The sequence below is a fragment of the Gopherus flavomarginatus genome, chromosome 5, assembly GCF_025201925.1.
Source record: "Gopherus flavomarginatus isolate rGopFla2 chromosome 5, rGopFla2.mat.asm, whole genome shotgun sequence".
NCBI classification, from domain to species: domain Eukaryota; kingdom Metazoa; phylum Chordata; order Testudines; family Testudinidae; genus Gopherus; species Gopherus flavomarginatus.
Window position 1 is genome coordinate 103208822 of NC_066621.1, and position 26974 is coordinate 103235795.

General features: G+C 42.1%; 1 protein-coding gene across 1 annotated transcript in view; it reads left to right on the forward strand.

Moving 5' to 3' along the window:
- RASGRP1 (RAS guanyl releasing protein 1) overlaps nucleotides 1-23980 on the forward strand; it is an 86025-nt gene extending 62045 nt beyond the window's left edge. Inside the window, exons 12-18 of the mRNA XM_050954827.1 lie at nucleotides 1862-1971; nucleotides 2916-3060; nucleotides 3765-3801; nucleotides 4479-4625; nucleotides 9370-9743; nucleotides 16057-16576; nucleotides 20590-23980. Coding sequence (XP_050810784.1) covers nucleotides 1862-1971; nucleotides 2916-3060; nucleotides 3765-3801; nucleotides 4479-4625; nucleotides 9370-9743; nucleotides 16057-16191 — 948 coding nt within the window. The 3' untranslated portion in view covers nucleotides 16192-16576; nucleotides 20590-23980. The remainder of the gene's footprint in view (nucleotides 1-1861; nucleotides 1972-2915; nucleotides 3061-3764; nucleotides 3802-4478; nucleotides 4626-9369; nucleotides 9744-16056; nucleotides 16577-20589) is intronic.
- The last annotated feature ends 2994 nt before the right edge of the window (nucleotides 23981-26974 follow it).

A 26974-nucleotide genomic window follows, 5' to 3' on the forward strand; every position in this document is an offset into this window, starting at 1 on the left:
TGTATGGACAACTTCCTGTGCTGGGTTTAAATAGGACTTTGGACGGATCAAGCTTCCAGGACTGAGGTGCTCTGTCTGGGTTCAGCTTTGATTCTGACAACAGTTAGTAGGGCTCTGAAGGGTGGGGTGGAACCTGATAGCTCCAATGAGCCCTATAGACCAGGATTCAAGACCCATGGCCCCTGCCAGTGTTTCACATGTGTTTTCACAAATTGCTTGATAACAAGAATTTGTTATGAGCTAGAGGAACTTTTAAAGTTAAGATTTAGGACCTGATTCGCAATCCTTATATACTTAATAGATGCAAGCTGTCACATCAACTTTAATGGTGCTACTCAAGGGTTGCAGAAGTGGCCTTAATTCAGCCAGGTACTTAAGTATGTGGGCAGTTCCACTGATGTCACTGGGACTGCCCCTGAGCTCAGAGTTAAGCATATGCTTAAGTACTTTGCTGAGTTGAGGGCCTACAAGAGAGAAAGTAACTTTTGGCTTGTCTACACATACAGGTTGTGCAGGTGCAAGTTATATTGGAATAGTTAAATTGATCCAAGTATTTTGATTGAGTGTATTCACACCATTGCTCTTGCACAGGTGCAGACACCACTGGGGTCGCACAGCCTTGTTGGCATGGAGGGGATTATAGTGAACATTTTTAAGGAGAGAACAAGGAGACAGAGAGGCAGTGGGGGCCTGGCAGCCTGAACTGAGTGTGTGGCAGGTGGGGATATGTGGGAGAAGGCAGAAAACACCAAGCAGAGAAAGCAGGGGAAATGGTCAATAGTGTTTTGTAGTGGAGCTATGGAGATATAGAGAAGGGAAGGACACTTCTGCCCTCCCCCATAGCTGTTTCTGTCTGGTTTCAAATAACAAAGGCAGCAGGCACTGAGAATTGGAAGCTCCTGAGCTCAGAGCTACCCTCTTGTATGACAGGTACTGGCAGATTACCTTGTTTTGGATGAGAGTTTCTGAGCTCTGTTTACACATGCTTCTTGCCCCAGAGAGGCAGGAAGTCAATTCCCTACCTTCAGGTCCAGGCAAATGTGCTAGGCAGTATAGCCCCTTTGGTGAACCCAAGAATGCTCTGAAAGGTTTGGCGTTCTAGTGGCTTGCAAATGGGGCTCTTGGGAGTTTGTAAAAAGTCTTAAGTCCGAGTGACTTTGGGACAAGCTGATGGCTAGAATAGGAGTGCAGAAAGGTCACCACAGCCCAGTGCATCAGTCACTGCTGCCGTGTTGGCTAGAAGAGGGAGGATTACTTGAACTGATGTCGCTACATTAATGAAAACGTGTCTACGGTGCTACTCCATTGATTTAACACTCCCTCCATCGTAGAACTGCCCTGATGAAATAAGCTGGGCAACTATTTTGGTTTAACTACAAAGATCTAGCTCTGGGTGATGGTGTGTGCACATGCCTACTCCCACTTTAATCAAGAGGGCTACATTGGCACAACCTTTGTGTGTAGACCTGGCCATAGTGGCTTAGAGAGGGGAAATGGGGCTGAGTGTGGAAAAACAAAGGGATCTGGGGAAGGGAAGTGCCACCATACCTAGGTAGTGAGGTTGCACACACTATGGAACAATACAGAATTTGGTCTGTGTTGTTTAGAATTTATCTTTAGGTTTTGACATCAGTCCAGAATCTACGATGGGGCTATAGACTTAAGCAGGGCAGGCAGCCAGAAAGGTCCTTGCACTGTTTTAAAGAAAACCATTAAAGTTTATTTTACACTGAATGACTGAAAAGCAATACGTGTTTTTGTCTGCGATGCTAATATAATTTGAACTTAATATTTCCCCCCCCAAAAGGTGATAAGTAAGTTATCCAACTTCATTATAATTTCCTCTTATCATCTTATCCAGTCTGTCTTCAAAAATTATGACCATGATCAGGATGGATACATTTCTCAGGAAGAATTTGAAAAGATTGCAGCCAGCTTTCCGTTCTCATTTTGTGTCATGGACAAGGACAGGTGGGTGTCTGTGAACCTCATTTTTACATCTGTTTCTGCATGTGAGCTTCGTAACAGATAGTTGTTGTCATAAGAGATGTTAAAATCACCCTTCCCTCTGCCAAAATGAAAGTGGAAATGTAACTCACAAAAGCACCTTCTGAGTTAGTTGCAAATGACCTCGCCCACCTGCAGCAAAATCAAACCGTTGACTCTTGTGAGACTCCAACACTCTGCTTAGACTGATTAAGATATTACACTTCAATTTTCTCCAAAGAATATTTTGTTGAATTATATTCAGTAACATTAACTGTATTGAACATCTTTCTAAGGTAAAAAACTGTCTCAGAACAGGCTTTTGTTGTTGTTGTTGTCAAAGACCACGTAGAGAAATAAAATATGTTTGGCGCAGACGAGTGAAACCTTTGTTTTGACCAAATGACAACAGATTTCTGTGTTAGCCAAAAATGTTCCTCAAAATATAGAAAAATGCAGCTGTGGTCATTTGTAGTTTCTTTGGCCTGCCAAGGATTAACATCAGAAAGCAGAGAAAATTAAAATTTTGACTCTGCAGAAATCCTTGGTGTGTATCTTTCTTCTCCCTAAGAGAGAGCACGTTTTCTAACACTGCATTAGAGATTGTAAGAATAGTGTGAATTTCTGTTGGAAGGAATTATTCCCTTGCTGCTGCTTTTTTTTTTTTTTGCTTTGTTCTGATAATTGCACAGTGTTCTGAAGTTGTTGTGAGGTTCCATCTCACAAGAAGCTATTTTGTTTAGTTGTATTATCTATGAATTAAAATGCAATTTAATGAGTTTCTGTAGAACCCATGACCGGCTTGGCCAGATTATTGAATAATTCTGACATCTACAGCAGTTAGAAGTGGGGGTGGGAGATGTAGTTAACTCTCCTTGTGCTGCTGGAAAGCAGAACCCCAATTAACCGTCTCTCTCATTTATTTGCAGGGAAGGTCTGATTAGCAGGGATGAAATAACAGCTTACTTTATGAGGGCTAGCTCGATCTATTCTAAATTAGGTCTTGGCTTTGCTCACAACTTCCAAGAGACCACTTACCTAAAGCCTACGTTCTGTGACAACTGTGCTGGATTTGTAAGCTTATTTTTTAAGTACATTACTTTAACATCTATTAGCATAACGATGTTTCTTCAGTCTAGTAAGCGAACATTTAACATTAATATTGAAATCTGAACATTAAACACGTAAATTGTCCTATTGACCATGTTTCAAGAGAGCCTTTTTCCTCGTTAGTGTTTTTGCTTCTCTAACATTGCTCCTTCTGCCTTGTGTTCTTCTGGCTGCCAAGGCAGCTGTGTTTCAAGCTACATCACTGTCAGGCAAGAGGTTCAAAGCCCAGCACCTCCTTCTCCCTGAGTTTGTCGGGACTGGCCCAGCACTAAGCGCAGCTGGGCCTGCTTCCTGTTTAGCAAAGGAAGACAGGGCAAGCTGTCTGCGCTGCTCCCTGGTGACTGATTCCTGGGATCGGCATCATGCTGTTATGGGGTGATGTCTGATATGCATTAGTAATGGCTCCTGAAAGCATGTCACAAGCTGGAGACTAGACTTTACAAAAGCGCAATAGACGTGACTTGTACAACCCCTGCTACTCCAGTTCTGGAACGTCTTTGCAGATCAGCAGACACGATTGAATGGCAAGAAAAAGTATCAGGCTTCAAAACAAATGGGTGGGCTTTTGTCACATTCTTATGCCTGCAGGGGGTCATCTGACATGCCAAAATTCAGTGAAATATCTTAACACAAATATGCCTTTTTTCCCCTTTGTGCCTGAATTCCAGCTCTGGGGAGTTATTAAACAAGGATATAGATGCAAAGGTAATTACTACTTCCTCTTCTGTTGACTTAATGCATAGTTGTGAAGGTGCCCTGCAAAATCAATGATAAGATTGTAGCCTGAGTGTACATTACCTTTTCCATAGCCTCACTTCAATCCCCACATCTAAGGAGGCAGATCCCAGGGGTGTCTGCTGGCAGAGAAAGCCATGGCCTGAGATCTGGAGGAGGGGCAGCTGGCCTCAGCCAGTTTGAGGTCATAGGACCTCACAGCAGATGGCCCTAGCCCTCTGCAAATCCCCTCAGAACCTGTAATGGACACTCCTGTTTCACAGGGAGGCAAACCCCAGCAGAACCATTTTGGGGAGCTCCACAATGGAAATCTTGCAGGAATACGCTCCTGCAGGCTTTTGCATGGGAGAAGACACTGTGACCGTGTGATATTAAGTAGGCACCTGGGCCACTACCACTGTAATGTGTTGTGCTTGGCTGAGTGTTTGCTAGTGGGATATCTTCAGTATAAAAGTGGTTTGAATGGTACATTGCACAGGGATGCAGTTAAATATATTTACCATCCATTTGTGGTTTCATACCATACCTTGTAGAACATGTAAGAAGACCTCTGCAGTTTCCTGGGGAGGTAATACAGTGTGGGAACGGATCTCAGATGCTGCAGCAAAACCACTAAATGTTACAAACCTTGTTTTACTTGTTTACAGACTGTGGAATGAACTGTCACAAGCAATGCAAAGACCTGGTTGTATTTGAGTGCAAGAAAAGATCCAAAAGCATGACTGCAGATAACAGCCCAACCTCAGCCCTCGCTTCTAGTCTCTGCCCTGTAGGAGTCAAAGAGCAATTCCATGGTGAGAAAGGTTTAGATCTCTAAGATCAAAGTAACTGCTATAGAGGACCCTCCCCCGACATGCTGATTGAATACCTGGGTGGTGGGTGAAACTTCCCCTGGGGTGGCTAGCTCCCTGTCCTGCCTCTTCCACCTACAGCCCTGCCCACACTCCCCCTGCTTTGCCCAGGCCCCCCCACCCGTCCCTCCTCTCCTCCCCCCTCTCTTGTGAGGCTCCCACCATCTGCCCCATTCTTCCTCTCCTTACCCCCAAGGCCCCCACCACTCAAGCTCTCTGTATCCCTCCTCTCCTCCATGGGGGTGGGGGGTGAGGGGGGACACAGCGAGTGGCAGGTGGGTGAGTCTTGCAGGGAGGGGGTGGGGGAGAGGAGGGACGCAGCAGGTGCATGGGCAGCCTCACAGGGAAGATGGGGGTGGAGGAGAGGAGGGACATGACAAGCAGTGAGAAACTGTGGAGATGCAGGGTAAAATGGAGGAGAGGAGAGACTCAGTGGGCAGTGGCGGGGGCCTTGGGGTAGAGCAGGAAGGGGAAGAGGCAGAGCGGGGCCACCACGGCCCAGGCATCTATGCCAGGGAAGGTTTATACCTGCCACCTATGACTGAATAGCATTAGTTAATAAACACTAGAATTCATTAACATATTGACTGCGACCAGAGCCAGACATAATAAACCTAGCTCTGGGTGCACCCACCACTATCCCTCTCCTGCTCACAATATTGCTAATTATTTCAGTCCGGGTCATTTCCTGAGCAGAGACCTCCAGTTGTGTGAAATTGTATGACATGCACGAATTCCCACAAGAGCTGAGCCAGGATGCTGCCCAACTTTTCTCAGCTGTGACTCAGAGGATCTGAGCCCAGCTGTCTAGCAGTGAAAGGCTGATGTGTTAACTAATTGTGCCACCTTGTGACAAGCAGACTGCAGTGTGCTCTAGTTTCTACCATTTGGCAGGAAGCAATTGCAATATTAACTAAGTGGCTCAGGGTTAAATTCAAATTTCGCTTCTGGGTTTCTAAAATCAACTTGTGTACATTTCATGTGCACCAAGAAAATTAAGAGCCATAATTACATTCTTTTCTTCATGTCCCTAGGTGATTTCAAACTTCCTCTTGGTCACCTTACATTAACACTCAGCTGTGCAGATCTTTACTAACTGCCCATTCTTTCCTGCCTATCTCAAGCAAGGAAATATGGCTTAATCTCAGATTTAATCAGTTAAGCATCCAAAAGAAGAAGTGTTTGTCTTGAATGAGACCACAGGCTATTTCTTTTTGACTCAGATTTCCTCAAGATATTCACTCTCCTCATCTTTGAGCTCTCCTGCTCTTTGCGCATCGCCTCTGTCTGTAAACCTGCCTGTAACCACACCCGCAGCCTCACCTGCTCTGATGGTGGAGTTCACTCAGGCCTCCATATAAATTGTAAATGTTTCATAGTGCTGGTAATTAACCATTGGAATGGTTTACTAAGGGTCGTGGTGGATTCTCCATCGCTAGGAATCTTTAAACCAAGGCTGGAGGTTTATCTAAACAATATTCACTAGGAATTATTTTGGGGAAGTTCTATGCCCTGTGTTATAAAGGAGGGCAGGCTAGATGATCAGAGGGGTCCCTTCTGGCCCTGGAAGCTATCAGACTGCTTGCACTGACCTGCTCTGTGGCTTCCCTCAGGCACATCTCTCTTTCCAGACTCCAGAACATGGAGGGCCGTAACACATGCAGATATGGCCGTCTATCTTGCCACAGCTGCATCCTTCGTTAGCTCCACTGACTCCCCGTTCATTTAAAAGTTCTCAAATTGTCTCTATTTTTCATCTCAAGTGCTTGCCCCACATAGTTACTGTTGTCAGACTTGGGTTGCAAGATATCCAATTTTCAACCGAACACCTGGTCGAAAAGAGACCCTCCCTAGCCCGGTGAAAATGAGGGAGTAAGAGTGGGGAAGAGCAAGTGACGGAGGGAGAGGGGATGAATGGGGCCGGGCCTCGGAGAAGGAACGGGGCAAGGGATGTTCAGTAAGAAAGTTAGCAACCCTGCCTGAAACCAACAGCTTCAGGTCCCACAATCACTGATTTCCCAGTTGCCACAGACCTCGCCTTCTCTGTGCCAACTAGGGCTAACCCCCGAGTCCTCAGAGTGCTCCATGCAGTATCCAGTCCCTCTCCCTGGACACTCACAATAATTACCAGGTAAGCTGTCCCCAAAGAAACAATGTACACACAGCTTGGCTGGTATGTCTCAGGATCTGATCCTTTTGTAACACCACAGCACTGTAATCTACTTATATGCTTATTAACAAAGATTATGATTTAAGAGATATTGATAAAGGATAATGAGTGGAAACAGAACTGATTACACAAATAAAAAAAACATAAAATGCAAGCCGAGGTCTACACTTATGAATGGTTACCGTTCCTGTTTTATAAAGTAGATCTTCTCCCAAGGATTCAGTTATGAGAGAGCTGCTGGAGTTCAGTCAAAACCAGGACCCAAGTTTTCATAACTATCGCCACACCCTTCAAGGGGTTTCCTCAGTAAGGGGATACCAAAATGGGAAATAAAAGGAGAAGCAAAAAGCCAAACTCATTGTTTTGACCCCCCCAGTCAGGATTGCTGCCTCCCCCCTCCCCTGCCATTGTGCAGCCTCCAAGTTGTCTTTAGATCCTCCTGCTGATCTGAAATGCAAATGTAGCTCCCATTGTGTTTGATTTACAGTGCTTAATATACATATTAACCTAGGCAGACTCGTGAACATACATGCCTTTGTCTGGCAAAACCAGTTCTTCACTTCTGCTAGGGAGTAACACCTTGATACAAACCACAAGGACATATTTTTTTTTACATATAATCAGTACATAAATATCACAACAATATTAATGATCAGCAAGATACTGGTTTTCATTTAAAATCTCACACAATGTGCTTTACTGATAAATGCCATGACAGCAACATCTTAGGTATAGTGAGTTTAGCAGGCCCAGCAGGAGGTGCTGTTACAGAAAAAAAATATAGGGATAGCTCAGTGGTTTGAGCATTGGTCTGCTAAACCCAGAGTTGTGAGTTCAATCCTTGAGGGGGCCACTTAGGGATCTGTGGCAAAAATCAGTACTTGGTCCTGCTAGTAAAAGCAGGGGGCTGGACTCAATGACCTTTCAAAGGAGATAAATGGGGGGGGGGGAGGGATAGCTCAGTGGTTTGAGCATTGGCCTGCTAAACTCAGGGTTATGAGTTCAATCCTTCAGGGGGCCATTTGGGGAACTGGGGTAAAAAATCTGGGGATTGGTCCTGCTTTGAGCAGGGGATTGGACTAGATGACCTTCTGAGGTTCCTTCCAATCCTAATATTCTATGATTCTATGAACAGTGAGCCCTTTGCCAGCTGGCGTGGAGGAGCTCTTAGAGTCACACCCTTACCTCTCCATTTCTCATTCCCTCTGCTTTAATTTGTTGCTTTCATTTTGTAACTGCCATTTAACTCGGCAAACCATTTTGGGATCACTTATGTGAAAGACATTGCACACTGAAGTATTTAATTGCACCAGTTTTAGAGGGGTAAGCTAACACAAAAAGATTGTGATTTTTCTCCAAGGCTATGGGGAAAGGAAGGGTATGTAAAGGTGTAGAGAGGTTGTTTTACCTTTGTATTTGGCACTGGTGTGACCACTGCTGGAATACTGTGTCCAGTTCTGGAGTCTACAATTCAAGAAGGATATTGATAAATTGGAGAGGGTTCAGAGAAGAGCGCAGAGAATAATTAAAAGATTAGAAAACATCCTGGCGGTGGCAGATGCAAAGAGCTCAATATACTTAGCTTAACAAAGAGAAGGCTAAGGGGTGACTTGATTATGCTCTCTAAGTACCTACATGGAGAACAAATATTTAATAATGGGCTCATCAGTCAAGCAAACGAGGTATAACATGATTGAATGTCTGGCAGTTGAAGTTTGACAAATTCAGACAGGAAGTAAGGTGTATGCTTTTAATAGTGAGGGTAAGTAACCATTCTCCATCAGTGGTAACTTTAAAATCAAGACTGGATGTTTTTCTAAAAGATCTGCTGTAGGAATTATTAGGAGGAAGTTCTCTAGTCTGTATTATTTCATTTTCATTCATGGTACATAAAAGGTTGTTACAAGAAGGAGAGTGAAAAATTGTTCTTGTTAACCTCTGAGGACAGGACAAGAAGCAATGGGCTTAAATTGCAGCAAGGGAGGTTTAGGTTGGATATTAGAAGAAACTTCCTAACTGTCAGGGTGGTTAAGCACTGGAACAAATTGCCTAGGGAGGTTGTGGAATCTCCATCATAGGAGGATTTTAAGACCAAGTTAGACAACCACTTGTCAGGAATGGTCTAATTATTACTTAGTCCTGCCTTGAGTACATGGGAGAGGACTAGATGACCTATTAAGGTCCCTTCCAGTTTTACACTTCTGTTACACTTCTTAAAGACAGCTAAATGTACAGTAATACTTTCCTAATAATACTTTTCCATGTAAGTAACTGTTGCAGTTGCTGCAGGGATTTTATGGGATTGTGAATCGGAGGTGAGGTGTCCACACTCTGGAAAAAGTTTAAGAGCCTGTGCTACTAGGCCAAATTCAGAGAGATGTGAATATAAACACCATTTCAGATTAAATATTGCATAGTACATTGTTTTAAAAAAAGCACCCTGAATGATTCTGGCTATATATCTTCCTTCCCAATGCAGGTCTCCAGTTAACTCAGTTCGTTGTTTCTGTTCTGCAGGGCAGGAGGAAGGCCCATTTACATTTCCTAATGGAGAAGTGGCTGAACACAATGAAGAGAGCAAGGACCGAACAATTATGCTTATGGGTGTCTCGTCCCAAAAAATCTCAGTGAGAGTGAAGCCAGCTGTTCTTGACAAGAGCACACAGACTGAGCCAGCACTGGCAAATAGCGCTGTACCCAGTAGGCAGATAGAGAAGGAGCATGGGATGCCATCGGAAAATATTTATCTACAGCCTGCAACACCATCTCCATGCCCAAGCCCAGTTCTAAGCCGCAAAAAGGCTTATGTAAAATGGGAGAACAAAGACTCAAGTCAGAAACGGAAGGATGAGCAGCGCATCTATAAACCCTCGTACCAGGAAGTGGAGCAGGTACTTACACAATCGACCCCATTCTCCTTTACACTACAGTGGCACAGTAAAGAGGCCTTAAAGTTGATATAACAATCTACTATCACTTCAAGGGCCCTTTGCACTGCCAGGGTAATTAACTACTGGAACAATTAATAAGGGGTATTTGTAGAGTCTCCATCCTTTGAAAACTTTAAATCAAGACTGGATATATTTCTAAAAGATATGCACTAGGTCAAGCATAAACTATTGGGCTTGATGCAGAAATTATTAGGCCTTTCTTATGCAGGAAGTCAGACTAAATGATCACAATGATCCCTTTCAGCCTTAAAATCCATAGGTGAAATCCTGGCCTCATTGAAGTCACTGGCGCCAGAATTTTACCCCGTAAGTCTAGTCATCAATTTTAGGGACACTCCAGATGGGGTATTAGTTTGCAAATTAGTTTCCACAGTGAAGATGTTGCTATTAAACTGTAAGTCACTATGCTGATGCCAGGTTAATCCTGCCTTGCCCCACACTCTCTCTAGCTAAACAGTAGCACTAACAAAACCAGACTTTACCATAAGAAAGATGTGAACTTCAAAATCTAAATGGGATTGTTAAATATTATGTGTTTCTCTTCTTTCATTTCTTAAAAAAAATCCACAGGAAGTTAAAGCCTCCCCCCGAAAAAAACTCTAAATGCAACTTCAAGGTGTTACAGTTAGTTATAAAAACTAAAGAAATACAGAAGCTAAAGCTTCCATAAATAACAACGCTGCACAACAAAATTTAGTGTTCTAGTCCCATTTTTCTATTTAAAAGAACAGGCAAGTGCATAACAGTTTATGTTCCAATATGTACTCATCATAAAATTGATTGGAAGGGCAATGAGGCCAAGTTCGCTTTGCTATTGAAATATTACACTTTTCTGATTCTGATTTTTACTGCGCAGAAGTTGCATTAAGACAGTTTTTTGCATTTAAACACCTAGAAAAGTCTGTTTGAGTGGTCAGAGAAAAAGAAATGCCAGTGGAGAACAAGAGGCTGGAATCAATGAAATTGAAGTCAATGTACAGAAAGAAAGACACTGAATGTGTGGGCTAGTCAGCTATGGAGAAAACAAGAAGGCTAATAGAAATAAGAAAGCTGGAAGGGAATGACAAGCACATGATTGTGAGGGTAAAAATAAGAAAAAAATACCCCCAGAGAAATGTAAATAAGAGGGAAAAAAATAGCATGGAATTGATGATACAGGAGGGTACAGATAGTAGTCGAGAATAAAACAAGAAGAGCGACAGATAAGGACTAATGAAAGAGAGAGAAATAGAACTTTATAGAAATGAAAATCATTCAATAGAGTAAAATGGACAAACCAGACAGTCAGCAATGAGGAACTGTAAAATGTATTTACAATATTAACAATTGTAAAATAACTACCTAGAAGCCTGAACCTAGACTGGGGCATTGGTCTAAGCACTGTACAAAACACATAGTAAGAAACAGTTCTTCAAATCCTTGTGGATCCCACTGTTATTGGTTCACATGTGTTCCATGAACATGAGTTTCAAACTTTCTGGTAAGCAATGTCCATTGGGGCCATACCTGTGCCCAGTACGTGCTTGTGCTCCCCACAATCCTAAGGCTTAAATGGCCACAAAAACTCAGTATGGGCAGTAAGGTGGGAACTGTGGCGTCCTCCTTTCACTTACAACAACTGGGTTTTGTTAATAATTGCATATATAGATTTAGATTATTAGTTAATAGTTTTCTGCCCATTTGGCAGATTTCCATTCCCCTTTTGTCTCAGGGAATGTTCTTAGATGTTTGTGCCTTACCACCCCGTGACAGACTCCAAACCCTCAGCGCTCGAGTTCTACCCTTTCTGCAACAGGCTGATTCCTACCCTCGCCCCCACATGCTCAGCTGATGACCCACAGCAGATGTCTTGTGTACTTGGGGGAAATCATATATTCTCAATTATTGTTCAATGTGCACACCCTTGTTTATTCAGACCAGAAAACTGAAGGAATCTCACCTAAAACTGTAGCTGTAATAACAGTCCATGAGGGGTACCTCAGATCCTGAGAGGCCTTCCCTGGACCCAAAATAACGTCCCCAGAGCCAGACGTGACACTCCCACAGTGCTTTGGAGACTGTACTCCAAGCTCCAGCTCCTGGTGGTACCAAGAAAAAGCCTCAAGATCGGTGCCATCCTTGGGATGTCATCCTGGTACTGCACACACCTCCAGTTCAGGACCCAGGTAGTGACACCGTAAGACATGTAAAAGCAGCAAAGAATCCTGTGGCACCTTATAGACTAACAGACGTTTGAGCATGAGCTCTAGCTTGCCTGCATATATATACCTGCCCCTGGAAATTTCCACTACATGCATCTGACAAAGTGGGTATTCACCCACAAAAGCTCATGCTCCAAAACGTCTGTTAGTCTATAAGGTGCCACAGGATTCTTTGCTGCTTTTACAGATCCAGACTAACACAGCTATCCCTCTGATACATAAGACATGGTAGATCTAAGACGTGACCCAGGGCCAGATGATACTGCCATTCCCCTTCCCTGGAAAGGAATAAAGCAAATGTGTGTAAGAGGAGCCTGGAGCCCTGTGACTCTGATAACTCTAAGGTCAAGAACATAGATCAGCTCAAGAAAGTGACCATGACTAGCTCGTCATCTTGCTCAGGACAAGGGGAGGCCACTTCAGCTTCAACAGTATTGACTGCCTTGGCAACGAAAGAATCCTCAGATGCTGGAGTCTCTCTCAATATCAAAAGACCTTTTACTCTCTAGTACAAGGATCAGTTAGCCATCCTGTTCCCTGCCCTCAGGGAATCCTCCACTGCTTGATTTGTGCTAGGGCTCAGCCCGGCACCTGTAGGCTTGGCTGTTCATAGCTCCGGCAGCTCTGGGCTCCAGCCAGCAGCTGCCACTCTCCAGCCACCCAGCTCTGAAGGCAGTGCCGCCACCAGCAGCAGCGCAGAAGTAAGGGTGGCAACACGCCATACATACCATCCTGCTGCTGGTGGCGGTTCTGCCTTCAGAGCTGAGTGCCCGGCCAGCCGCTGCTACTCTCCGGCTACTCAGCCAGTGCTTAATTTATGCCAGAGCTTTCTGGGGCTGAGCCCTGGCACCTCTTTCATTACAAATTAAGCACTGGAACCACCTCCTCAGTACTGATCCTCCCAGTGCTGATCCTATCAGCACTTTCTACAGACTCAATTTATTCTGTGTCTTCCCCATCCTCCTACCTCCACCCAGCTTCTGCTAAGGAGTATTCCCATGCTCTTAAGAGCCGAAGTACAGGGATATCACCCCAGTTTCCCTTAAGGAAAGACATGTCCCCCATTACATGGTTGAAAGACTTTGGAACACTACTTCTCCTTCTCAGTCTTTTTCTACCCTTCCTGGCTTTATTAGGCATACTGGGGTCCAGCTTCACATACCTCTAGGTCCCACTCTCCTGTACCTTCAGCTGGAAAAAGACCAAGATCAACTTCCATGCAAAGGGCAGCGTCGCCCACACACCAAAGATACGTCTATACATACGGTAGCATGCAGAGTACGGACACTACATGCCCAGCAAGACATGGCTTAGGCCAGTAGAGTGCCCTACACACAGGAACCCCCAGGACAGATACTCTACACATCTCTTTACACCCAAGCAGTGCCTCCCATATCTACACTGGTATTTTTAGCAACGTAGCGTCCCACTACCTCCCTGCTGCTGGAGCCTTTTCCTGCCACGGTGAGAGCCTCAGCAGCAGGGAAAGGCTCTGGCAGGGGGTGGGGGAAGAGGCACCCTTGGGGCCTTTTCTCGCTGCAGTGAGGCTCCCTGTTGTCAGAGCCTTTCACTGCAGCAAGGAAAGTTACCTTAGAGGAGTTACCAAGTACCCGCAAAAGGGCCATGAATGTCACTTCTCGCCCTACTCTGGGCTCTCTTGTGGTCTCAGCAATATTAGAAAAGTCCTGACAACCAGCTCTGAGTCGGTCCATGAGGAAAATGATCTAAAGAGGTTGGACTTATTTGGAAGAAAACCACATACCTCAGTATCCTTGCAACTTATTACTTGCCAAATATAACAAGCAGGGATAAGGTTCTTCCTTTCTCGATCTCTCTCGAGACCAAAGAATAGAACTGAAGGTGGTGAAGCAAAAGGTCAATAGTGGCCAAGACCTCTCACCAAGCTACATCCAATGCAGCTGTTAAATTCCTGGCCACAGCAATAACAATACGTCCTGGCTGCAGCCATCAGGAATCATTACAGGTCCAGTATACTACTGAAGTTCTGTCTTTTCAAGGAGCCTGATCTCTTCCATTCCCAAATTGATGAGGCTTTAAGATCTCAAACCAACCAATGACATCAGTAAGGTTTTGCTTAAAGCTACTAGGTCATCTTGCTTCATGCACGTATGTGGTGCTTCTCGCCAGACTTTGCACATGTCCACTGCAGTCCTGGCTCATAATTGTGTAGCAGCCTTCTAGATACCCCACAGACTCTTATCACAGTGCTATATTGGACTTTCTCAAATGGTGGATGAACCCCAGCACGAGGAGAGGAGATCCATTTCAGACTTTATGCCCATCACTAACAGTAGTCATAGATGCTTCTACAACAGGGTTAATCAGGTCCCAAAGCAATGCCTGCCTTCACATTAACATTCTGGAGTTTTGAGTGATCAGGCTAGCTTTCAAGGAGTTGTCACTGATCAAGGGAGCCTTGATGGAAAATACATCTGCAATGTTCTTCATCAGACAAAATGGTGCTCACACCTCCCTTTGTCAAGAAGCAATAATTTTCTGAAACTGTGCGTCACTCACCAAAATAACCCCGGGCTGCCAGAGCTGATGCCATATTTGGAAGGGCTGTTCTCAGTTCTCTTTTTGACTAAATTAGCTAGTTGGACAAGACTCCTTAGTATGTCCTGTGAGAATTACTGCTTGCTAGCCAGCACCCATGGGATTCACATGGACAAGGATGCAAAGAGGAAAGAACAGTTACTTATCAGTTCTTTGCAAAGTCTTGTCCATGTGGATTCCATGACCCACTCTTCATCTCTTCTCCTTTGGAGTCCTTATCTCTGGGATTCTGAATTACTGAGGGAATAGAGCTGGTTGGATCCATGCAGCCTGTTGTATGTTTAGCTAGGGATGGTGGAAGGGAGGGGCGAGGATGTTCAGGGTGCAGGTACAGCCCCCAACAGACGCTACTTGCTAGAAGATTCTGATCTTGTGCACATGGTGAGATCTGCACAGACATCACATCTTGCAGAACCACATCTACTGTAAGGTAAGTAACAGTTCTCTTCTTACAAGCTTACCTGATCCAATTCACGCTGAAGTCAATGGAAAAACTCTCATTCTTCACTGGGATTTGGATCAGGCCCTAAACTGACAAGACAAATAAAAGGTGGGAGAAAGCAAGCATTGCTTACCCCTGTTTTACTGAGAAGGACTTGAGGCACAGTGCTATTAAGTGACTTGCCTAAGGTAATGCAGGAAGCCTGTGACACATCCAGGAATTAAACTCAGATCTGAATCTCTGTCCAGTGCTTTAACCACAAGATGGTCCCTTCCTCTCACAAAAGTTAACCAATTCAGATGAAAACTGAAATGGTTAAAATCTTAACTCCAATCAGCATCACTGTCCTAAAATCTCAGGCAAGCAAAAATAAAGCAAGCTCACTTCACACAGTTTGCAGTCAGCCAGCATTTTGTGGACCTTTGCATATTAATGCATAGGGAAAAAGGAAATGAGGAAATGGTTCAATTAGTACACTGTCATTACACTAGGTAGTGCAATCAAGAGACAGCCTGTCTCTGCCCTATGAAGCCTTCAGTCTTTGTGAAAAAACACCAAAATACTAATCCATGTTATATCTATCTACAAACCCAAGCAATGGCCACAACTAAACCCTCTCCCACCCATTCCTGAAATACGGACTCCCACCTTCCACCCAAATCCTCTCCCCCATCTTTGCATCTCCTATGCACCGAGTGGTTGAAAGCTCAGCACACATTTAGAACAAATATATTCTGCATGAGTCATATTGAAAAATACTGGTTTCAAGCATGAAATGGTTAATTTACCGGGTAACCAAATACATTCTTTAGAGATGCAAACAGAAAATTAATTGCCATTTGCTCATGCTGATCTTTTTTGTTTAACATGCCATTTACTGTTCAGTGCATAATAACCATTTGGAGAATAGTTAAATAGTCTCTCACAGAAAATGTGAGATGCCAATCAAGCAAGTGCACCAGCAAACGGGTGAAATCAATTTAAAAATCCAATACCATTCACATGACGCCTGCCATTCTCTGTTTTTGTTTAGGAAAGAAATATTCTAAAAGCAGAAAATGAAGCTTTAAAGATTCAGCTTAAACAGGCACACAAAACAATTGAATCTCTCAGTATTCAACGCAGAAATCATGTCTTGGACAATACACAACACAGAGACTGCGCATAGCTGACAAGGCAGGAGCTCTCCTCTGGATGAATGTAAAAGAGAGGGCTTTTTGAACTGTGACAAAGCTGCTGTATTCAAGTGAACAGGAACCAGGGACTGAAAGATTTTAAACAGAAATATACTCTGTTGAATCAGCGTATTTTGCCTGTTCAATATACTGCTGAATGTATAAATGTGTTCCTTTCTCTGACAGTATAAAATAATTTATCTTCTGAACATGGGAATTAATACATTCTGGAATCTCTCTCAAGAAGGGCGATATAGGCCCAGAAGTTTATATTTATCGTCAGTAAGCAACTTCTATGTCCAATATGGATGATGCGACTCTACAAGTAGCTACTGTTTCTATCGAGTGCCCAGTGTCACCTACAAGTGTTCCGACAAGGTATGTAATTAAGTGGACACTCTCAACTCAAATTTGGCCCAAATTCAGGTTTTCTAACAACAAACATTTGATAAATCTAAGACTTTTTTGAGCAATTTTTCATGAGAGAAATTTCACGGTCCCAATCATTGCTGCATGAAGAACTGGAAAGTGCAACTGAGTTCATTGATTTTCATCATCCAACATTAGAAATATGAACTGTCAATAAGCAGTGAAACGAATGACGATTTTAAGTCTTTCCTTTTTAGTGATCTAAGATGTGGTACATAAATATTTTTTATAACTGATTAAAATTAAGCATTCCTTTAAAATCCTTGCTTTTCGAGCTGGCCATAGAGGTTCTAGCTACCCACACTTTTAACCCTGCAAAACTAAAAATTATAGTGCCTCATACAGAGCACGAGACTAGAGATTTCACACTGGAGTATTGCTTCCACTTTAATGTCCCAAGCTACTATTCAGGTCAAATAGTCTTGATACTGGCCCTGCTGGCTCAGTGGTTAATGGTTGAAGACAGATTTTGATAGGAGGAAAAGATGTTGGCTATTTTCTTTAACTTCTCTCCATCTTTCAGTCCTTCATTTATAAGCGTGCAATATGTTCTGATATTTCAAGATTTAATCAAAAAATACAAATATTAAAATTAAGGAAGGGGAATTATCAGTCCATGACAGCATTTAAATGTCATGGCCTCCAACTATGGAACCTGTTGAAGCTGGGGAAGTACAAAGCCTCCTCATCGACAGCCTTCCTCTATAGCTTAAGTTATTGTTATTTATTATTTCTGGCACATCTACGGGTACCTGCCAGGGACTAGGATTCTAGTGGGCTAAGCACTGTACAAATAACATGAAGGAACTCCCTGCCCCAAGAGCACATGAGCTAGGATTTGTTGGCATAAATACAAAACAGACTGTGTATGTGATTATTATGTGGTTGCCAGCATTTCAGAAAAAAGTGGCTGTGGAACAATTCTGAGAAGGCTGGGGGTGGGGAGAAGTTGCATGTACATCATGGGGAATTTCAGGTTATGTTCTTGTGGGTAGTTTAGTTGACTAACGGTTCAGCTAAGCAACCAAAATCCACAGCAAACATGTCCCTCCATGGTGAACCCATCCCTCCCCAGAGAACCTCCTCTTCCCGCAGCTTACCTGCAATTGTCTTCTTGGGAGGAGGACTGGAGGTCCGTATTTCTCCCCTTGCATGGTTCAACAAGCAGCAGCAGGATGTTTTCCACCCTTCGTTTCTCTCTCTCTCTCTCTCTCTCTCTCTCTCTCTCTCTCACACTCTTAAAGAATTCTCCCATTCTCTTCCCATGGGCAGATAAGGGGGATGGGAAAGAGGCATCTACTTCACAGTACCAGGGAGCCTCTAGCCTTCATCTCTTTTTGTCTCTCTTGGGGAAGCTGCGGGGATTTGGAGTTTCCTGAATCACTTAGGGTCCTCCTGCCCTGTCCCCATTCTGTATCGAATCCATGTACTCTTTCCTGGCTCCAGCCCCTGAGCATTTAATCCCCTTCCCCAAACATGCCCTCTCAAAATTGTTTCCTCCATCTTCCCCCCCCCCCTTACATTTGTGTTAATTTGGTGCAATGAACAGTCGCTTTCTAACAGGAGTCCTCAGCAGCAAGAAGTTCTGGCCTGCCATTAAATTTCCTGCCTGGCTCTCAGGACCCTGCCCTTCTGCACACATTCTCCCTCTCTGGTCCTAGGTCACTGGCTGGAGCATCAGCTTGCTAAGGCCATTTGTAAAGTTCTTCAGCTGTCTTGTCTAAAAATTCATGCCATTGTGGGTCAGATTTTTGACACCAACTATTAATTTGTGCGTGTGGAACCTGCATGTGGGGCTGTACCTAGCTCCCACTGAAATCAACAGCAAAACCTCCATTGGCTTAACTGGGAAAAAGAACAAGCCCTACCACATGCAAGTCATGTAACTGCATTTCTGATTTTTGCACAGGTATAAAAATACCTCCCTTTGTTTCTGAAACTTGGTTCTTGTCTGTAATCCTAGTATCCCTGTATGTCTGTGATAGTGCAAGAAACACACTGTATAGGAGAGAGCTCCCCAGCCTGTGCCCTTTTGACCAAGAAGCCTGAGTGGTGGTGATTTCAGACACTCTCCTTTCACAACCTCTTCTTAGAAGCTGAAGGTTGCTGTACCTCCCTGGGATGATCTGCCTGGAGTTCCCAAACAACAGTCTAGTTTTCAAAAGCCTGATGCTCATTTACAAGGTCCCTTTACACTGCTCTACCAGCATAAAGGTGTTTTAATGTAAATACATTTCAGGGGATGTAAATTTCATTAAGAATAGAGAGGAATGTATACAGTATTTAATCTGACACTAAAATTCAGCTAGATAGGGTCTCCTTATGACAAACTCTTAGGAATATGATGTATTTTTATTTGCTGTGGGCTTCTCTATACAGGGAAACTAATTCAGATTAAGGTAAAGTGTGAATTTAAAGCAGAATAGTTATTCTTCATTAACTCCCTTAACCCATTTTAGATTAAGCTAATTCAGAATAAGGCACTTTTATTCCTGATTAAAAGCCTCTACACAGGGAGTTAATCAAGAACAATTTTAAATTTAAATCCAATCTTAATCTGAACTAACTTCCCTGTATAGACAAACCCACAAAAAATAAAAATTAGAGTTGTCTAGCAATTAAAAAAAATTAATCATGATTAATTGCACTGTTAAACAATAATGGAAAACTATTTATATAAAGATTTGTGGATGTTTTCCATATTTTCCAATATATTGATTTCAGTTACAACACAGAATACAAAGAGTACAGTGGTCACTTTATATTTACTTTTATTATAAATATTTGCACTGCAAAAATAAAATAGTATTTTTCAAAACACCTAATAAAAGTACTATAGTGCAATCTCTTTATCATGAAAGTTGAATTTACAAATGTAGAAGTATGTACAAATTCTAACTGCATTGAAAAACAAAACAATGTAAAACTTTAGAGCCTCTGAGTCTACTCAGTCCGACTCCTTGTTCAGCCAATCCCTCAGACAAACAAGTTTGTTCACATTTGCAGGAGATAATGCTGCCTGCTTCCTGTTTACAAGGTCACCTGAAAGTGAGAACGGGCATTTGCATAGAAATGTTGTAGCTGGCATTGCAAGATATTTGTGTGCCAGATGCTAAAGATTCGTATGTCCCTTCATGCTTTAACCACCATTCCAGAGGACGTGCGTCCATGCTGATGATGAGTTCTGCTCGATAACAATCCGAAGTGCAGACTGACTCATGTTTTCATCATCTGAGTCAGATGCCACCAGCAGAAGGTTGATTTTCTTTTTTGGTGGTTCAGGTTCTGTAGTTTCCGCATCTTGACTTCTTGAAGCATGCTCCATACTCCAAATCTCAGATTTTGGAAGGCACTTCAGATTCTTAAACCTTCAGTTGAGTGCTGTAGTTGTCTTTAGAAATCTCACATTGGTACCTTCTTTGCGTTTTGTCAAATCTGCAGTGAAAGTATTCTTAAAACGAACAACATGCTGGGTTATCGTTCAAGAGTGCTATAACATGAAATATATGGCAGAATGCAAGTAAAACACAGAGCAGTAGACATACAGTGCTCCCCTAAGGAGTTCAGTCACAAATTTAATTAACGCATTACTTTTTAACGAGCATCATCAGCATGGAAGCACGTCCTCTGAAATGGTGGCCAAAGCATGAAGAAGCATACGAATGTTTAGCATATCTGGCATGTAAATACCTTCCAATGCTGGCTACAGAAGTACAATGCGAACGTCTGTTCTCGCTTTCAGAAGATATTGTAAATAAGGATACCAATGTGGAGATCTGTGAGATGTGACCGGGATTGACTCCTCCCTACTGGCACCATGGCAGAAAATCAATGCCTTGAACACCTTCCTGATCCCCTGTATCTTATTTGTCCTGAGCGGATCTGCCGTGACGAAGGTACCTCTGAACAAGACAGCCATCATCATCCGGCAGCTGGTGAAGAAGTGTATGTTTCTTCCCCAGGGGGCCAGCAATGAACTGGTGTACATCTCGCACAGGCAGGGCAGTGCCAACATCCCTCGAATGGCTGATCTGTGCGATGTTGCCATGATCACTCTCACCCTCCGCCTTCTGACGTGCCCGGATGCCATGGTGAGGAACATCGCAGAGAGTGCTCTAAAGGATGCTGTCAAGAAGCGAATTGCCAGGACCCCCTCCAACCAAGATGTCGCCACCTACCTGAGCAGCTCGCTGGAAAGTGAATTTGGAAGAGACTTTGCTTCGCTCTGGACTCGTGCCCACAATGCTACGCGATGACTGGAGAAGCGTATCAGCTGCCGCTGGACGTGCAAGGAATGCTAGGAGCTGGAAGTCCTGGTGCCACAGGTGAAGAATACAGATCACACTATTGTCCCTCTGAGAGCTAGAACCATGCTGGAGAGGATCTTGAAGGATGTTATCCACTGCCAATATGTGGAAAACCTAAAACGGTAGCTAGCCCAGGGCAAGGCATTCAAGGTGGGATGCCAGCAACCACTTCCTGTCCGGGGGCAGCTTCACCTGATTTGCCAACTGGAGGTTCATTCGCAGGGCCCTGCTCAACTACATCCCACTGAACGGAGCCGTCTGCCACGGGAATCAGGACAAGCGACGCAGGAAGAGCGGCTACGGCAATGAACCCACATCCTGTGTAGCTGCAAGCCCCATTCGAGAGCTTGGCAGCTGCAACCCAACACCATCCAAGATTGCATGGCCAGAGCCATCCTGCCACCTGTGGGAAAGGTTGCTGTAAACTCCACCATCCCTGGAACCAACAGCCAACTGCGACATCGTCATCACCACCGAGGACTGGAAGAAGATCATCATGGTGGACATCACGTACCATTTGAGAACAGGACCCCGGCCTTCCATGATGCCTGAGCTCTAAAGTTAGGGAAATATGTCCCTCTGGCCAAAACCTTGAAAGCTGAGGGTTATCAGGGCAGACACACACATTGATTGTTGGAGCCTTAGGCGCTTGGGACCCCAGTAACGAGCAAATGCTGAGAGAATGCGGAATTGGTCAACGCTATGCTCGGCTAATGCAGCAACTCATGGCATCGGACGCCATCAGGTGGTCGAGGGACATCTACATAGAACGCATCACTGGACATCAGCACTACTAGGAGGGGTGAGCTGCAGTGCCGATGAGAAGCACAGTCAGGAAAGTAACACATACTTTTCTCATGGATTGTATTTTTCTAAATGGACAACCTAATTCTCAGTTACTGAGGGACAATCTCCACTCATTGATATATTTTGCTTTCCACAACCAAATCTCTGTAAAACTTTTCATGAGCGATGTACCCGAGTATTCGGATTCTAATATCTAAACTGTATTGTTAACTCTATTCCCCTACATTTGGGTTATTGCTACTTATATACTTTGTGTATCATATGACTTTTAAAAAACTAATTTTGTATTTGTGGATAATCTAAGCACTATGCCCAGATGTACAGACACTCTTTTTCTAACCTATGTATTATAAAAAATTTACTAAAGTGAATGTTAAAAAAAAGTTATATCTGGCATGTAAATACCTTGCAATGCTGGCTACAAGGGCTGTGCAAATGTCTGTTCTTGCTTTCAGGTGACATTGTAAAGAAGAAGAGGGCAGTGTTATCTCCTGCACATGTAAACAAACTTGTTTCTTTTAGCGACTGGCTGACCAAGAAATAGGACTGAGTGGACTTGTAGGCTCTAAAGTTTTACACTTTTGTTTCTGAGTGCAATTATGTAACAACAAAAATCTACATTTGTAAGTTGCACTTTCATGATAAAGAGATTGCACTACAATACTTGTATGAGGTGAATTGAAAAATACTATTTCTTTTATCATTTTTACACTGCAAATATCTGTAGTAAAAATAATAAAGTGAGCAGTGTACACTTTGTATTCTGTGTTGTAATTTAAATCAATTTATTTGAAAATGTAGAAAAGCATTCAAAATATTTAATAAATTTCAATTGGTATTGTTTAACAGTGTGATTAAAATTGTGATTAATTGTGATTAATTTTTTAAATCATGATGATATTTTTTGAGTTACTTGTGTGAGTTAACTGCGATTAATCAACAGCCCTAATAAAAAATACATGGCATTTCTGAGGGGTTTGTTTTGTTTTTTTAAAATTCTGACCCTTTTGACCTTCCAGCCTGTCAAGAGTCACATCTCTTAGCCCCAGGCCAAGCAGAGTCTTACCGCCAGCCCTTTAGCTCCCAGTCCTTTAATTTGTGACTAATTTGATATTCAGGTGTGACAAAATCCATTACACCTTCTGGGGCAGAGGTGACATCAGCATTTCACCAATATTCATTATTATGATTATTGCAGTTGCACCTGGGAGCCCCAGTCATGAATCTGGACTCTGTTGTGCTAGATTCTGTACAAACATTGTAATGTTTAATTGGGAGGTGGGAGTAAGAACCTCCATACAATAGCTTTGTCTCCTATAATGACTAGCATCCTCCCCTTCTAGCTCAGTATTTTCCTCTTTCAAAAACCTAGCAGTTCAAAGGCCACTTTGATCTCTTCTCCACCATACTAGCCCCCAAAGTCAAGGATTGGATCCTGTGTTTGCCAATCAATTTTCCCTGGCTGAAGGTGCTAGAGTGAGTTTAACCCAGTCTGCTTTTAAAGCAAGAAAGTGTAAATATTGTTAAGAGGTAACTGAATAGTCTTTCAAATTATTGACAGATAAACAGCCATCTGGCCAGGATGAAAACTGTGTTTGTGTTTCAAGACAAAGAGATTCATTAGACTTTCAGTTGTATAATACATCATTCCCATTGACTGAATGGGGAACCGTTATCAAATGTAATTCAATTAAATATCAGAAACTTGTGTAACTGAAGATATTTATGTGCAACATCTACTCAGAGCTCTTCAAGAATACATCTCAGAAGTTACTTTACAAGAATATGTTGTCTATTGTACATTGAAGTCTTAGCTGACCAAACAGACTGCATGTGTAATTTGCATTCAAGTATATGGTAATAAATGTACATTTATCCCATCAAAGCAATTTAAATTGTTAAATATAAAGTGTATAACTTATTTAAAAAAAAAAGTTTTAAAAGTCCAATTGAAATGACTTGTAAAACTCTGTGATTTTAAATTCTTGTTTTGAACTTGGATCTTGGGCTGGTATCTCTATTGTTGGGTAAACCAAGCAGATATAAGCTAAAATGACTTGTAGGTCCAGTGCTATTTTACTGACTGTAAATACATGTACAGTATATAAAGAATTTTTATGGATGTCTTTTTTTAATCAGTAGCTGTGAACTCTGTACAGCTTCTGTTACTCATACACTAAACTTGAACTATCCAGAATAACTGATAAGCATAATAAATTGCATGTCTGTGTTCAACAAACTGATCTTGGACCATGCTTGCAAACGTGCTTTGCCCACTCTTTCATATTTCTTTTTTTCTTTATGAAAAGAATTAAGGCAAGGAAAGTGCTCTACAAGTCTGAGTAAGATGACTTTCAATTTTAAGATTAGTGGGTAATAAAATATAAAGTGTCTGTGCTTTCTTACATCTGTAGATACTGAATGAACCAGATATATGTTGCATCTATTGTCACATATTTGGAGATTATCCAGCAAATTAAATAAAGGCTGAAGAACCTGGCTATCTGCTTAAAAGAACCCTGTCAACTAATTTTATGGCTAAAATGATAAAAATCTGATTTCATGTAATAGAATATGAATAGAAATGTTTTAAAATTAGAGTTCTCTGAAGTTATGTGAATCTAACCACAAAGCCATTGTGCCTACAGCAAGAGAACCACATGGTAAAACTGATGCAAAACAAAAGTGAAATTTACCAGCTTAACCTCTTTCTCCAAATTAAGTGAAATGTTACAGTAACTTTTTATAACATACACAGCAAAAAAAAATTCATGTTTAAACTTTTTGACTTGTGACAACGAAAGCCATTAATAATAGGTAGAATTAAAAAAAAAAAAAAAGGCTAGATTCACAATCTCTCTAAAATGCAGTTTGGCAGATAGCCCATAGGATTTTCATGCACACAGAGGATTTATCCAGGCCCAATGCAATAAACTAAGGGGTACAAATTGTGTATTTGGAATGAGATTTGCAGACCATGTCTGAACCAGCATTTTTGTCCTGTAAACCGTGCACATTGAGTCCTGATTCTGGAAGGACAGATTTTTACAATCTCTTTTATTCTTCTCTTAACTCCATCTCAACGTCTCCTTTTCCCTTCTTCTATCATTTTGATGCATGCAGTATTGTCTTCCTTCCCATCCACATATCATTGCACTGATCATAAGGCTATCAAACCGGCCTAAATAGGAGTCATAGTTCAAAGCTTTATAGATTAGATAAAACTAATCCAAATCTCTCCTGTTTAAGGACTGGCTAGACTGCCTCTTTCCTCATCAAGCAAAATTTCTCATCTTAGTTTAATATTAAAATCCAGTCAATCAGCTGCCATTTTGGCACTGCTATACCTGTGCCTTGATTGTCAGCTGCTTCAAAATACATTCATCATCCCAGAAAACACACAAAAAATGGGGAAGGTGAAAGTTTGGGGTAGAGAATTAGGTATCAGCCCACCCTTCCCCTGTGTGTACAAGGATTATTTGAGTGACTGGGAGAGGTCCATTTACAGGAGACTGCACAAGATAGGTATGGTTGTTCCACATATATTGAAAGTATTCAACCAAAAGAGAAGCAGCTGAAATCTGGAAATTTCAGGGCATTAATAGTAGTTTCAGGTAATATATTTGCCCATTAAGTCTCTGTGAATGTTTGCAGTTTTATATTAATATTTTCCTATTTTTATATCCTCTCCTCCGCTCTGTGAAAGACCTATACCAACAACAGAAACTGACTAAATGGGGAAAAAATGAAACTGACTACACAAAAGCAAAAAGCACAAATAAACTGGAAAAAAACTTTATAGAAATATATTTCATTTCTACTCATTGTAGGCCTTGTCTAGACGCAGGACAATGGTGAGTTTTTAGAAATGTGTTAGCTGGCATTAGAATTGGATGCTGTCTAGAAACTAGTTTGGATAAGTTTTAACTCCTTTAAAATTGTGTTAATATGTCATGGCTTATCCAATTTAAAAACACCCACCTCTTTTCCTAGTGTAGTTAAGGCATTAAGATTAAAAAAATAGAAAACACAACAGAAAAAATTTTAGAGAGAAGTATAATGTGGGGTTTTTTTTTAAGTTGGAGTCCCTTTAAAGGAAATACTGCTTGTCCTTGGGTATCTAGTCTAATCATTTGGAGTGTTGATTGGTTAGTACTGGTACAACAACAAACTAGGATTAAATTTATTACCATTTGCCTAAGGTAGAGGAGTCAAGCGTAATTACTGTAAAGTAACGTGTGTTGGAAACAGCAAAGAAAATGTTGCAATAGTAGCAATCTGCATTACTGTTTCTGTAAATTTGTGCAACGTCTATAGTGGTGGTAATTTGTAGAATTCTGTATGAAATATGTTAAAGAAGACTGACTGTAAAGATTTTTTACATATAAGTTTTCTGTGTAATATTTATATTATAAAAGTTGCTAAAAACAGAATTAATGCCGACTGTAATTTTTTTTTTTGTCCCATAAGCATCCAAAGCCTTTTTCTTTGGCAGACTTGCCTGATGTCTAAAATACATCCAACAAAATCTCTACTCTGAAATCAGCATCTCTGCATGATGAACTATGAGCTGCTTTCACCACTTCTACTCCCATTCATCTTCCTTCAGTCTATCTGATGCACATATGGAGGACAGATTCACATCTGAATGGTCTTTTCCATTTTTAACTACTACAATCCTTACTTTTGAGCTCTACCTCTGCTTACTCATGTAAGTTACTGTGTTTTCTCAAAAGCTGTTATTTCCTGAAACTGCAGCTGGCCAAGACTTTTGCCACACACTCAGCTTCCAGGCACAAAGGCTTTGTCTTCACTGACAAAGTCTTTTTTTTCCTCCAGCAAGATAGCTGATGCATATCAGCTATCTCACTGTAAAACTAAAAGGAGACAATTTTTTGTAGTGTTTGCTGAGGCAGCTATGTGAGGTTGCACCATATCCCACTTGTGATTGACCTCACCTAGTTTATCTTAACAATAAAACTAAAGAGCCTTTCCTTCATTATGTTTTCCCAGGATAGCTAAAGCCTATAGTTATTTGGGGTGGGGGTGGGGGCGGGAAGGGAACTATACAAACATGCTATGCTTTCCTCTTCATGTTCAAAACGGTCTCCTTTTCAAGGACAGAACTGGAGACAAATTAAACATCATGCCATTTGGACTAATGCAGTAGCCAGCCCAGAAATGTGTTAATGTATTCATCCCACCAATCCTTATGAGGCTTTTATTTTTCATA